This window comes from Peromyscus californicus, unplaced genomic scaffold (genome assembly GCF_007827085.1).
Source record: "Peromyscus californicus insignis strain IS unplaced genomic scaffold, ASM782708v3 Scaffold_1__1_contigs__length_55948999, whole genome shotgun sequence".
Taxonomy (NCBI): Eukaryota; Metazoa; Chordata; class Mammalia; order Rodentia; family Cricetidae; genus Peromyscus; species Peromyscus californicus.
In genome coordinates this window covers 21,525,503-21,540,988 of record NW_026294492.1, presented here as the reverse complement: position 1 = coordinate 21,540,988, position 15,486 = coordinate 21,525,503, and the positions used below count along the sequence as shown (strand labels likewise).

At 44.8% G+C, this 15,486-nt stretch overlaps 1 protein-coding gene across 2 annotated transcripts in view; it reads right to left on the bottom strand.

Annotated features, from left to right (window-relative positions):
* Nucleotides 1–15,486, bottom strand: part of Babam2 (BRISC and BRCA1 A complex member 2) — a 376,695-nt gene that overhangs the window by 17,136 nt on the left and 344,073 nt on the right. For both annotated transcript variants that reach the window (XM_052746193.1, XM_052746194.1), the window contains one exon: nt 11,754–11,907. In XM_052746193.1, the coding sequence (XP_052602153.1) occupies nt 11,754–11,907 (154 nt within the window). The remainder of the gene's footprint in view (nt 1–11,753; nt 11,908–15,486) is intronic.

Genomic DNA, 15,486 nt, shown 5'->3' with positions numbered 1-15,486 from the left:
AGCCTGGTCTTAGGAAATGCCACCAGTTCCTACCAGCCTGGTCTGTGAGGGCTTAACAACTGCGTTCAGGAGAGAAGTGCAAACATACTTCTCTGAGTGTGGTGTCTCAAAGGACAGTGCACCAGACGGAGCCTGGGGACGGCTTATCATACAAGCCACAGAAACCATTCAGACACAAGGGTGCTGGGGATTCTCAGACCGCCTGAATAATCACGAAGGGCCGCAAACAGAAGACAGAAGAGCTGCAGATGGGGCAGAGCACCTCCCTTCTGAATTGTCCTCTCATCGCCTCAGAGTCCCGGAGCAGTGCTCAGTGAGTCCATTAGCATCGCACTTTGGGGGTGGGGGCTGTCTCAAATCCAGGAAGAGGGTGCTCACTCCACTCTTACTCTGTGGGATAAGTTACTAGACCACGGAGGCTGTGCTTGTTCTGCTAACTTCGAGAATGTTCTGAGGAGAAAAATCCTCCACCAGACTTTCACACTAGAGGCCTGAAGGTCTGAACTGCGTGTTGAGGTCCACAGAGAGCCTGGAGAGATGTGCAGACCAGCACAGGACATTCCTCCTGCTTCACATCCATCCCCACTCCCACACAGTGGGGACCATCAGCACTGCCCAAGGTCCACTGGGTGGAGCTTTTATTACCTGAGAGACCAGAAGGGCAAATCCTGCTTTGAGAGACGCAGGCTGACCACTTCTGCCTGGACTACCCACCAACACAGGAGGCCCCACGACAGTCCAACTTTAGATAAACACCATTTGACTTTTTAGTGTAAATATGTTCTGCGAGGGAGATACTTTTATGAACTTATTTGTGACTTATCAAGCTTTCCTGGGCACCCTGCCTTTTGAACTGCTCCATCTGGCAGCTCTGTTTTTGTGTGTATGTGGGGGTTTGTGTGTGTGTAGGGGTTCATGTGTGTGTGTGTGTGTGTGTGTGTGTGTGTGTGTGTGTGTGTGCCTGTGAAGACTGGAGGCCAGCCATGGGTGTCGTTCCTCAGGTGTTGGCTACTTTTTTTTTTTGAGATAGGGTCTCTCATTGGCCTGGAACTTACCAAGGAGGCTAGGGTGACCAGCCAGCAAGTCTCAGGGATCTACTGGTCTCTGCCTCTCCAGCGCTACAAGCATCACCACTGCATCCGGCTTTTTCAATGTGGGTTCTGGGGATCGAACTCGGACAACCTGCAAAGCTGGCACTTTACCAGCTGGCCACCTCCCTGTTCTTCACCTGGCAGTTGAACACTAGAGAACCAGAGTAGGTTTGGAAAGCTCTAGGCTGACACGAAAAGGTCAAAGGGTCCACGCTAGAGCTTGACGTGAAGACATGATGCTTTCACTACCTTTATTTCCATTTCCAAGGTTATGTAGGATTTACTTATCTACATTAAGGTAGGCCTATATATCAATATGTAAGCTTGTCAGGAAAACCTTATTGCATACAGAAAAAGGATCAAATGCTTCAGTGTGGCAGTTAATAACAGCAGCGATTATTAACCATTAACCAGCACTACGCCAGGTACTATAATCACCTCCCCATCAACACTCACACTCTGACTTGCACACTGTATGTATTGTGCAGTTAATTCCCTAGAAGACCTTAGTGTCTGGCCATTAGTGACTGGCCACACTAGTTGGGGTTCTCTGAAATATGGGTATATAGGTGCTGAGTTTTACCCAATGAGCAGCAATGCTGTGTGTGTGTGTGTGTGCGTGTGTGTATGTGTGTGTGTGCATGCACATGCTGGGGTCCCTAGGGCTCAGCACATGTTCTGTATGTAGTGACTTCCTATATATTTGCTGAATGGATCTGGCAACCCTTACCATAACTGCTGTGTCCCGCTTCTCTCTGTTGGGCAGCCTAGCACTGACCTTCCACGGGACACAAAGCAATGAATTTCCATTTTCCCCTCAGAAGTGACTTTGGATGAGATTTACCTAGGAACCTCTTGATCTGACTTCTGCTTTCCCGCCTTCTCTTTCCACTGGGCATGACTAAGTGTCTGTCTGGAGGATAGGAGTCACGGGAATTTTCTGCCCACTTCTCACTGTGCACCCCTCCCCTGCTCATTTGGAGGTTCCTGTGAAGGGCCAGGTTGCTTGTGGCCTGTCCCTGTAATGTCCCTGACTCTTTTCTCTCATTTATAAACCCTAATAAAAAGTTTAGCTATGCACATAGTTTACCTTTCCTTAAAAGTCCTTTAGACTCTCAGAAAGTTATTTCTGCAAGAATATCCTGGGCTCATCCTGTGGCTATAAAGGCCTTCAGCCTCCTGGGTGAGCTGAAGTAGAAGGTTATTCCAAGTCACTTCATGGGTGGGTAGTGGGGACACACATGCAAGCCCCCTCACCCCAGCCCCCGACTCCAATGTGCTGCTCCCCTCAGGGAGGAGGCCCACATGAGGCAGGGAAAAGGCAGATCAGAAGCAGCTTAGGTGTCATCTTGGACCAGTTTCAGGGACACAGGGTTCTAATCTTTGAACTGTGCATCTTGACCAAATTCTTCTATGAAATGAGATTGATGCACGGAATGTCAACTCTATGCCATTAATTTCATTTCACTGTTACCATGATGGTTCAAGTGTAGCATAGTTCTAGCTGGCTGTTCTAGCTGCTTGTTAAAGCTTTTTCTGTGCCCTACATTGTGAGCCTGGCCTCACTGTCAAGTCTACCCCCTTGCATGGTCACTCAGGCTAGCCCTGCCGATGGCTATGGAGTTTTGGGGATCACTGAGGACCACAAGAGACCTATCTACCTCGTCACTATTTTTGCTTCTTTCTACCAGATCTACTTCAGCAGGCACGATCTAGTTCATTTTCACCAGTGGTCCTTGTGCCAAATGATCTGATAACAGACAAGAGAGACTCTTGTTCCCACAGAAGCAAGGCCTCTGCTTGTCACCATGATCTGCGCAGGATGAATGGTCCTAATTATCCTCTGATCATCCTTTGATGCTTCCTTTTTTTTTTCTCTCTCTCTCTAGAATGCCTGCCTTAATGAGAAGTGATAGAAACAAGAGCCTGGGCCCTCTTGCCTTGGCTGGACTCCACATCACACATGACAGCCCCGAGCAGCCCTGGTGGCACCTGTCAGAAACCAAGACACACATCTGAACAGTCAAGCCTAATTCCCAGGAAGCTGTTTGAACTTGACATCTGAAAATGTACTGCATCTAGAATTATTTTACAGGGCGTGTGTTCGGGGCATATGTGTGCACATTCCACAGCTGAAGTGTTCTATAAATATCAGATGCAGGCTGTACAAACGGCATCACGTACACAGTGTCCTTAATTCTGTTTAGTAAGGTTTCAATTTGTGTCTGACCTCTGGTAACAGGGATGGAGGTTTTTCAATACGATAAAAAACTATGACAAGCTATCTTAAACACACTTTTCACTTCAAATTCCCACAAATCTATCAGAGTTCAGGGATAACAGGTAGGCACTCGCCTGCTGCTTTCAGATGAGGGTACCAAGGCCCAGAAAAATGACATGCCCTTCCCAAGATCACACAAGAAATTAAGAGTGGTGCCTGGATGAGATCCAGGTCTCCTAGCTCACAGCCAGTATTCTTTGCATTTTCTTTGTTTTCTTATGCATGTCTTCTTCCAGCGGTTCAAAGGGAACTCTGATCCTATTAATAAACGTACACTCCTCTTCAGTGTGTCATTAAAAACCTCAAACCAGACCCTCTCTACCTTATCCTTTCTGTATATTTTTCTGAGTAAGTAAGAAAATATTTGACTGTAACTCACAAATAATTCAGACAACCTTACCTATGATGGAAAACACTTTCCCCAAGGCAGGGGGTGGTATAATTAGAACTCATGCCTGAGTACTCAGTGGTCCTCACAATGGAGTAACAAGTGGCTTTCCCCAGCAAAGATGTGGAGATCTCCCACACCCTCCATCCCCCAGCTCTCCCGATAAGCCCAACCTAGGCCAGCTTCTTCTGGCTTGTGCAACTGAGGTCGAAATTTAAGCCCACACCCTGTTTTCTACCGAGAAAGCAGCATGGACCAAGAGCTCAAAACCTTCTTTCTGTGAAGCAGAAAGAAGGCCTGAGAAAAGATGGGCTGCGGGGTCCTGCTGAGGGGATTTGCTCTGCTTGGCATTCCCAGGGAGAGGGGAGGCAGGGCAGGGCTGCAAATGTTGGTGCCTGGTACAGTCAGGGCTGTTGCAGGCTCCCAGGATGCCGAGAGGCTCGTTCTGGGATGAAGCTGTATAAGCAGTGACTGATGGCCGGGCTTTTTAATGGAGCTTATCATATCACAGCAACAGATGTCGGGCTCTAATAAATAACACGCTCTCTCTGACCTACGCAATTTGGAGAGGATGCCTGTTGTCAGGCAGAACTGGATCCCTCCCGTTCCTGTTGCTCCATCTTCTGTCAGGAAAAACAAAGCATGTCCCTTGAAGAGACTCTTCAAACCGATTCTCCGAGGAGCCATCGTTCCATGTTGTTTATTTCGCTTTTTCTCTCCACAGCATCTAAATTCCTACACCCTGTGAGGGAAAGCTCGGAGGGATGCAGGAACTCCGTCACAGAGAAGCCCAGGCAGGCAGGGAGGGCAGGCCTGGGTGACTGGAGCCTTCTGAAGGCCTGTCAGCCCACTAGTGCTGGGCCCGACACTGTCCTCTCAGGGCGCTCAGACAGCCCAGGCTTGGAAAATTCCCTTTGCTCTCAAGGGGAGTTCAGTTGAGATAAGGTTGGGAGTTTTTAAAGGGAACTGGTCCTAGGAAACAGGGCAAAGCAAGAGACAAAGAAGAATGTCCATGAATCACTGCAGGAGCTGAGCGGCATGTTTGTCCCAAGGTCTGTCCCATGGGCCCCTGGGACAGAGCTTCCTTGGAGTCTAGCCTGGGCTGCTCTGCCTTCAGTCAATGCTTCCTCTTATCCCTCTTTGCCCTTTGTCCAGAGGACTTGGAAAGTGACTGAGCAAAGCCTGTCACATCTCCTACCGTCCTGATTGACTCTGCATCCTTAGAAGTCAGGTGAGAGCCCCAGGAATACAGACATGAAGGGAGGGGATAGGATGAAGTAAGTCATGGGCCTGGAGACAGTCATCTGGTCCCCACCAGGGTTCTCCCCAGAACTTAGCCAAGTGTGGATGAGGAGGATGAGAAGCACAGAGCTAGTGGGTTCCCAAGCTGCCAGCTCACGAGGCATGGGGACTGGTGGGAACAGGGCTGACCATAACTCAAGCATCGGCATAGAAATAAGGCATCGGCAGGTGACCCAGGAACTAACAACAGCCAGCCAGGAGGAGTGGTTGACTCCTGGGGAAACAAACACACAAAGGAGCTCCCACGGGAACCACCTGGATGCCATGCCCCAGCCTCCGAGGAGTCTCAGGCCACAGGCCTCTCACCACCATGCTGTGAGGGTCCAAGTGGAACCAGGATTTCCACATTGTAGTCCAGAGTCCCAGAACAACTACAGATGCCATGGAGAGGACTGGGGATGGGGGTGCAAATTCTGATGCCACATCTATCTCCATCTCTTGAATCAAGAGGGGGCGATCTATATTTAGATGTTTTATTTAAAGGACTAATGCATGAGACTGGATTAGAGCATTCGGTACTAAGAACTTCGAAGGAAAAAAAGAACCAACCTAACAATCCATAGTATATTGGAGAATATTAAAGTAAATATTAAATGAAAAGCCATTGAAATAATCTGTAATATACAATTAAAAAAAGATTTGCTAAAGACAAAGTTATTCTGCACAGACAACTGGATATCAAGTGATAAGAGAGAACAGTGGAAAGATCACACATGGGAAGCCGTGGACTGCTCTGGGAGGGTAAGAAAACTCTTTCTGACCTTGAGGCAGGAGGGGAAATGGAAAATGGTTTGGGGAGGCACATGATGACAGCACTGTGTGTTGTCTACGGCGTTATTTTTGAACTATCTTTAGTGATTCCTTTTCTGTTATGGATTTTCGTGTGACAAACCATTTTAGTAGGCGCTTTGGGGGTTCAGCCTTATTCTAAGCTCCCCAGCCCTCTGCTAGGACCAACCTGATGCTGTACACAATGGAATTCACGAACAGTCATGCCATCTATGTGTAGATCTCACTGACTATAAAAAGGTTGCCCCCTCCAATCTTCTTACCTACATGATACTAAGGTATATTATTTTGCTTTTTGTCTTTTAAAGTGGTTATTTCATACAGATTAAGCAAGTGAGGATGAGATAGAAATCCTTAGGAGTCAGGAGCCTAAGATTTTAGATCTCTGGTCAGGTCGCTGGGGTTTGGAGCTTTTGGCTGTGGTATGTCTCAGTGTTGATGCCATTACCTGTTACTATGGAAATCTCCTGTACTCTGTAAGGAAGCAGCACACCAACAGGTAACATCTACTGCATGCTCACCACATGTCCGTCAGACAGCCGATACATTACCTGAACAGCAGGTAGAGTTCTAAGAGTCTATGCTCCCTGTAACAGCTGAGATACTGAGAACAGTGGGTTCCATTCTGGCAATTAGGTTGTCTTCTATGGTACAGATGACTTTACGAAAGTGGGACTGACTGACTCAGTGGAATGGGCCCTTTAAATCTGGGTGTGGAGCTCAGGGATACAAGACAGAGACTGGAAATACGAGGAGGATTTGATGTACTGCTGTGGGCTTAAAAATGGAGAGGCTATAAGGCAGGGAAGGAAGCCAGCTTCTAATTACTGAGAGTGATCTCCAGGTGACATCTAATAAGGACACAGGGTCCTGAGTCCAACTACCCCAGGGAACGGAACTCTGCCAACATCCCAAATCAACTTCCCTAAGTCTTAGCCTAAATCTTAATTGCAGCTGTCTGGACCCAAGCATGGTATGTGGGCCTCCTAGCCCATCAAAACTGTAGTGTAAAAATCTGCAGTGCTTTACGATGGGAAGTTTATGGTAATCTGTTAGATAGTAACACAGAGACCCATAAACCCTATGTGACACGTAGTGACCCTCTAAGCAAGTCTTTACCAGTTTACAGACAAGGAGACAAAGACTCAGGAGGATTATGCATATCCCCAAAGTTGCACAGCCACTGAATGGTAGAAACAGGGCTGAGCCAGCTGCCAGGACTTCAGGGTCAGTGCCCTTCAAGTATCACATATATTTCCTCTCTGCAGCATGCCACTGAGATGCCAGTGCCCCATGAAAGGGGACTTAGGCTAACGGTGAAGGGAGTGGGGACTGTGTCCATCCATCTGTCTGTAAATGCACAGTGAGGCCAGAGCTCCAGGAGCTGAGTCCTTGCTGTACAAGAAGCTAGCTATGTACCCTTGGGAACTCTTCTTCATCTACAAGAAGGGACAGGAATTTCTGCAGGGCTGCTGCAGGGGTGCAGGGTGATCCTATGAGAGAGAGGATTCACTGTCACTGGTTAGGTCTACTGGGAAAGCAGAAGCACCTGAATGTCATGTTTGTTAATGACTGTAAGTCTCAATGTTCTTAGCCTATACAGTGGATATGATCTCTCTGATGGTTTTTCTGAAAAAGATTTTTAAAAGTAAGTTTCTGTTGGGTGGGGTGACTCACCCCTTTAGCCCCAGCAAATAGAGGGGCAGAGGCAGGTGGGTCCCTGAGTTTGAGGTCAGTCTGGTCTACATAGGGAGTTCCAGGACAGCTAAGGCTAGATAGTGAGAGCCTATTAAAAAAAAACTTTCCCCCTTTGGCAAGGAAATGATTCCCTACTACCTGTATCTACAAGCTCCGGAAGGAAGTAGGCTGTAGTTTTCCTTTGGCTAGAAAAAATTTTTAAAGCTAATTGACTGTTAAAAGTCAATTTATTGTGGAATTCACATGCAAAACCAAAACATATAGCTATCGCAGCACAAAGGCTAACTGAGGGTATAAGGAGGCTTATCTTGTTTTAGATTTAGGATTTGATATTAGGTGTGAAACACTGTAATATTAATTAATAATAGCTATTATTAATATTAAATCATGTGTCAAGGTACAGGTTATATTTACTGCATATGTAACCAGAATATATGAAGAGATAGTTAAGGAGCCAATAAATGATAGAAGGGAGAGAAAGAGAAAAGAAAAGAATACTTCAATATACCAAAGAACACAAGAAGAAAAAGACAAAGGAACTAAGAACAGGGGAAATAAAATTAAAAAAAAAAAAGCAAGATGTACGACTTAAGCTTAATGAGCTCATTTGTTATATTAAATATAAACACACCAAATAATTCTATTAAAGGACACTGACCATCAGAATAGATTAAAAAAATCAAAATCTATAAAAGGTTTCAGGACATATAGATGTACAGAGGTGAAATAAAACAAAAATGGATGAAGAAAGACAGCATAAAAAATATGTAGAAAAACAATGGGGTACAACTATTTTAACATTAAGGAAGACTTCTAGTTAAAAAGCCTTACCAGATACAGACATTCTGTAATGGCAGAAGGACCAATACATTAAGAAGACATAAGTAGGCAGGGCGGCAGTGGCAGCGCACGCCTTTAATTCTAGCACTTGGGAAGCACAGGCAGGTGGATCTCTGTGAGTTCAAGGCCAGCCTGGTCTCCAAAGCGAGTTCCAGGAAAGGCGCAAAGCTACACAGAGAAACCCTGTCTCGAAAAACCAAAAAAAGAAGACATAAGTAAAATAGCATACTGTAGACTATTGTTTTTCCTCCCTGGGAGCTGTGGTTTGCCACTGTTTTCTGGAACAGCATAGAGCACTGTACTAAATAATACTAGCCCAGAAAAATATCACACCTTTAAAATCAAATATGGATTCTACTGAATGCATATTGCTTTCAGACCACTACATAGTTCAAAAATTATAAACTGAGCCATTATAAGATGGAGACAGTCTTTACATAAAAATCTGTCCACAGCATTGTAAATTATACTACAATAAAAAGATAATTACGGCAAGCTTTTGCCTTTAAAGATCTCACAATTTGGTTAAGGAAACAGACATATATAAAGATGTAAAAACTAAAAATAGCATAAAAGAGATTCTAGAGAAACGTGTGAGCAGAGTACAAGCCTGGAGAGAAGGTGGTTCAGGGCTGCCTGGGAGTTTAGAGTATATGAGGAAACCCATATGGAAGAGGGCTGGAGGATGAGGGGATCAGAGCTGTGAGCACAGGCACTGAGAGCCGGAGCAGAAGGGACATTTCCATTGTGCAATATGCTACCTCACTGACTGTCCCTTCCTAGCAAGTCCATTTAGCAGAGGGGAGTACCACCCTGTCTTCAAAGATGAAGTTCAGAGAGATTATGCAGTCCGCCCAAGGCTACAGAGCTTATAGGATTAAACTCTGTGGTCGGAACCGGGGCATGCATAACCCTGAGCCTGTGCCCACTCATTTTGGGGTATTGTACTTGCTGAGGGCAGAAGTGGCTGGACTGACATCAGCAAGAAGCACTGTGGTAGGAAAAGCCCTGGCTTTTCAGTGCCAGGAAGTATCTGTCCTTTCTTAATGCACATGCTTAGAGAAGGCTCTTAACAGGCAGTATAAACAGCTGATTTCACTCAAAGGGCTTTGGGGCTGTTCTAAACCATGAGAGTGTTTATGTCGTGGGCAGAGCTCCCCAAGTGAATTATAGCCTTTTACGTACTGTGTACAGTATCTTCACAGGATACAGAAACAGGGCATGCAAGGAATGTTTCAGCCGGCCTTTCTTTTTGTTTGACATTTTCCTCCATGCCTTCCCATGAGTTTCAGACAGTACCACAGGACAATTCTTGCTTATGTTTACCCATTACCTGGCCTTTGATACAGCCCCATGCAATTACTCAGTTTAGTTAAAGAATGGGGCCTTTAAATGATTTCTTCTAGCTAGCACGAGCTTCTGGCTGTCTCTCTTATTACATCTAAAATGGATTCATCTTCACTGAAGTAGAAGGCAGATTTCTTTAACACGACTTCAGATGTTTTCTTTAGATTGGTGTTAACATAAAGCAAATGTGTCTTGAAAGTCTGAACCAATCTGTTAAGACAAACAGGCTTCACTTACTATATTCCTACACTGAAATCACAGGCTCGTGGTCTACAGCTCCTAAAAGATTCAATTCTTACATGCTAAAATGCCTGCTTTAGAAGTACACACACGCACACCAAGACAGCTTTGCCATGGAAACCACAAAGACATGTCTGGTTCTGACTCCGGAGCTCATACCACAAATAATGGCCCATCTTCTAAGGGCAGATCCTGTATACACAGGGAAAGACCAGATAAGTAAACAACTCCAAGACTTCAATCAGAAACCTTGCTTTCTATCTGCTCTGTTCTGTTCATTTCAACATAGGTCTTAATAGTTGTTGCTAGTTAATTTACATGATTATTTTTTCCTGAAATATAATTTCAGGCTTCAGTATACTGGACAGAAAGGGAAAAGGCACACAAGTTGCAGATCACAACTCTGGGTTGCACATAGGATTTTGGGTGGTTGGAGTGCTGGAGAAGGGCTCTCAGAGTAGAACACTGAGCCTCCCATGCATGAAGGTTTTGTACTAGAGGACGATGGGAGATGACAGGATGTTCCCTTGGGAAGGAAATCTGTATCAGGAAATGGGAGGTAAGAACAAGGAGTCTTAATAATCAACAAGTCTCTAGGCCTGGAAGGCCAGCTTCTGTTAGCAGGTACTTGAAAACTGTCAGAAATTTGGTATGATTCATCTCCTTGCTGGGCTCCAGGAGGGCATGGATAGTTTCCAGTTGGCTTATCATGCCATCCTCAACACAGCACACAGTACTGGGATCAGGGTAGATGCTTAATAAATACTGGATGAGCAAATGAAGAAGATGCTTACTAGACAGTTTTCATTTCTATGATTCTTTGGCTCTGCACATCCTTCAGCTGGGATCACAGGTGAGTGCATATGGCTGTTCAGAGTGATAAAGTACTAACCACACGTCACACCATGATTTATTTTTTGGGGAACTACCATTTCGATCTATTGCTTCTTCAGGAGCAATTCTAGGAGGCAATGGTCTACAGACTGCTGTTGTAGACAACGAAGTCTTATCTCCCAAAAGCAATCAGCATGTTTCCGTATCAGCTGGATCCTTGTGACTGAAGTGACAGCCCTCCCCACTCAACGGTGGAGGCCAGCTGACCTCAGCCTCCACTGAGCGCTGCTTCCACAGCAGTGTCAGCAGACAGATCCAAGGAGTCTGTGTATCTGAGTATGTAACCAAGACACACTCATGCAACACCCAGGAGACACGTGACACAATTCAAGAGATGCAGCCTCCCCTGAAAAAGTAGCTACTGAATCCATATGCTGACGACTCGATAGGAACTCTGCTTATCAACATTTGAAATCTACCTTTTAAAACATATACAAGTAGCTGCCAACGTTTTTGTTATTGATATTATTCATCTACAGCTCAACTTGCTATTTAGTATTTCTCTAATCCAAATAGAAAGGTAGAGTTCTTATATGTCCTACAATTTACCAGAAAAAGCCACTCATGGTCAGTCTTAGCGATCAACAGAAACAGGACGAGGGGACATCAGACCCAAGTCAGCTTCCCTTTGATAAGGTGACAGAAGAGACTGCTGTTTAAGTCTAAAGCTGGAGACAATTCTGAGTTCTGATATTCTCTCTTGTGACGACTACCTCTGTGGCATGAAGGCAGCATGAACAAGTGCAGAAGTGGGGTTGCTGTGTTTTAATCACACCTTAAAAAACAAGTTCCGGGCAGGATTTAGCCTAGTGAGCAGCGTCTAGTTGACCCTGGACTGTATACACACACGGATCTCTGAAGAAAGAACATTGGGTCCACTTACTTCGCTCTCTTGGCCATTTCATTTCCATCCCATCTGGGGCTGTATGGGTAATTTTTTTGTGCTTGGGAGTAAAGTTGTCCGCTGTTGGTAAAATGATAGACGGACTGAAACGTGAGCGTTGGCTGATCGCGAGGAAAAAACAGGGGCAGGTCAACTGGAAACACAGAAAAAGGAAAAGAAAGTTAGAGTTAAACAGTTAAGAAGTTAAGTTAAACAGTTCAAACTTAAGATACTTTTTTTTTTTTTGGCTAAATTGGAATGTTGGGTACATGAAGGTTGGAAACAAAAATACTGCTTGAGGTTTGCTATGGAGTGAGGGACCAAGGAATGTAGGGCATCGTCCCTGCCTCCAGGAGTGTAAAATCTAGTTGGAGGCAGATCATACACGAAGTCCAGTGTCATCACCCTGAAGCATGCTGTGAAAGTGCTGAAAGACCACCACAGAATGCATGTGGAAAGCATAACCAGGATGGCATCCCACACTGTTGGACGTCCTGGCCCTGGCCTTGTCCATCAGCCAGTGCAGAGCCAGCCACATAACTGTGTTAAGTTTTGATTATGCCATAGCTCTTCAAGGGTGGGACAGTGTCTTCCTCGTCTGTAATTTGATGGAGGAGGGCAGGATAGAGGATGGTTTTCAAGAACAAACTTGGAAAAGGGACAAAGAAGGCCTTCAGTAATTTCTCTACTTTATAGGATGAGCCAACTAGACTACCAGAAAAATAAAATTATCATTCTGCTTCCAATCAAGCAGCGAATCTCCACACTCAGCATTTTCCATTTTCCCCACATGTTACCACATATATTTATATCTCCTAAATCAGAGGGAGCTCCTTAATGGGCCAGAACAGGGACAAATCTGAACACAGTCTATGCCCTGCTGGTGCAGCAGGGCTCAGTCTAAACCTCCTGCTAACATGTAGTCTGTGCTTTATTGCTTCATTTCGGGGTTAAGTCAACTTTTAGAAATAAAATCACTTTTTAGTTTTAGTGGAGGCCAACCATCCCCGGAAACAGACTGTTTTAACATTCTTTGAGGTAGACAGTACTTGTGTAAATCTTACCACTTCTAGGACAGAGAAGAGGCACATAACAAATGCAGTAACGATATGTATAGAATTTTCTAGCTTTGCCAAGGAAGACTGACGTACTTTGTTACCTAAAACTTCATGGAGGGGACACTAACTTGAACAAGTGAGCAAACTAGAAAGTGTATGGAGTTGATCACTTTCACAGACAGGCAGCCACAGGAGACAGAGCTGGAGCCACGGTTCGAATCTTTGGTTCCTGTGACACTGCCTCCCCTCTGCACTGAAGAAAGCTCCTAGAAGCTGCTTATAACTGTGCTGCAGTTACAATGTGGTAATCCCCAGCCTCCACTGTAAGAAGGAACAAGGATGAAAACTTCAGCTGTACAAGATACATATATTAAAGGAACATGGACTGGATGGTGTGGAATTTATCACTCCCTCGGGGTTGGTAATGCTGAACGGGACAAGTGCCTTCTCCATATGTGACTTCTCGAAGGAAATGTTAGGTTCAGGGTAAGACAAAAAAAAAAAAAAAAACAACCCACAAAAACAAAAACAAAAACCCCAACAGCAACAACAGCAGCAGCAGCAACAACAACAAAACCCAAAATTAAACCCCTGCCGTGGGGAGGGCCTCTCAGACTTCTGAGTGCACTCAACTGATGCCTGACTCAGAGACACAGGGAATTTCTACTGGTGACTCACATCACGACCCAAGAGAAGGGGCAAGATTGAGAATGTCCACTTTTTAGTCACATTTCTCTGTGTCACAATAAGACAGTCTCCATACATGCCTATTTTTTTTCAAAGCAGAGATTTTATAACACGCAGAACAATGAAAGTATGAAAAGACCTATCCGAAGGACAAATATCTCAATTCAGAAAACCCCTTCGGGTTCGTTCATGTAACAAAGCTCGGTCTGTAACATCCCCAGTTACTCTGGACAAATACTGCTTCCTCACCTCCTTGTATCCTTTCTGAGACTCATTTAGTTTCCTCTGATTATGGTTTTAGAAATAAATGCCTGTTCATGTAGACTTTCCTTTGATTTCAATTGCAATCGCTATATTACATTCGAGTTTTTCAAATAGAAAACCACATTCAGATTAAGTTCCAAAGCAATCATTAATAACAGAAAAGTATTTAATATGCTATCTTACCTATGAAAAACCATAATTTCAAGTAATAGAATTCAGTGCAGCCATAAAAAACAGCCACCACTCAGTACCAGAAGCAGTGTAGATACTACTATAGGATATGTGACTTTCAAGCTACTAGCTTTTGGGAGCTGTAGGATACATTTTTCTAAAAACAAATAAGTTTTTAGTGTACATGTGTGCATGTGTGCCTGTGCTTGTGTGTGTGTGTGTGTGTGTGTGTGTGTGTGTGTGTGTGTGTGTATGTGTAGGTGCATATGTGTGTCAGTGCTCATGGAGGTCAAAAGACAACTTCAGGTGTCATCCTTACGAACACCATCCACCTCTTTTGAGAAAGGGTCTCTCAAGTGGCCTGGAACTCACCAGTTAGACCAGACTAGCTGGCCAGCAGGCCCTGAGGCTCCTCATGTCTCTGCCTCCCCAGTGCTGGGATTCTAAGCACACGCCACCATCTCAACTTTTTATATGGCTCCAGCTCAGGTCTTCTTGCAAGTCCTTCACAGACTAAGCCATTCTCCTAGTTCCCCCCAAAGGGAAACTTTTCCAGGACCGGGGATAGTGCTTTGGCTGGTGCCAATCTCCTGGGCTTAGGCCATCATCCTATTGGCCCCAGACTCCAGGCATGTATCACTGCATCTGGCTGGAATGCCTTCTACTTTTTTCCATTGTTTTGTAGAAGAAATGAATCACTGGATTAATTTTTTGATATGCTGAGAAATATTTTTCACCTAGTTTTGAACTATCTTCTTTAACTCAGATGCTCATTAGTAGCAGAAACAATAAAACCATAAATATCTACTCACTCACGCAAGTAAGAGACCTAATTTTTGTTTTTTTTGTTTTTTGAGACAGGGTTTCTCTGTGTAGCTTTGGAGCCTTTCCTGGATCTCACTCTGTAGCCCAGGTTGGCCTCAAACTCACAGAGATCCGCCTGGCTCTGCCTCCCGAGTGCTGGGATTAAAGGCGTGCGCCACCGCCGCCGCCGCCGCCGCCGCCGCCGCCGCCGCCGCCGCCGCCGCCGCCGCCACCACCACCACCACCCGGCTCTAATTTTTGTTTTCATTTAAGTATCAGCAAGCTGCATGCTGATGGACACCACGACCGCCCTCCCCCACCCCCAAGCATTTATTACACATTTCTTTCTCTATGGAGATCTGTCTAACAGTGTGTCGCTGAAGCCAGTGGTCAGGTCTGAACACTTCTGTGTGCATACAGCAACTGGATTACTAGACGAACAGAACTATCAAAGGATTTCGGAGATAAAAGAGTTAGTCTATATGGTAATTCATATATGAGAATATAAACATTTACAGCTATAGATACCTTGCTCGAGTAAGTTAGAGCCTATTTAAAATAGTCTGTAGTTACAAGAGTGGCTTCTCTAAAAACTACTCGATGCCTAAAATGATGTAATAACCGAAATAGCTCAGAAACACTTTGCATTTTCTTATAAGATATGAATGGTACAAATTAGTCAGAAGTTAGCAAAAACAAAAACCTGTTTTCCTTATCTCCAAATGTTTCTGTCACTTAACTTTTACTTA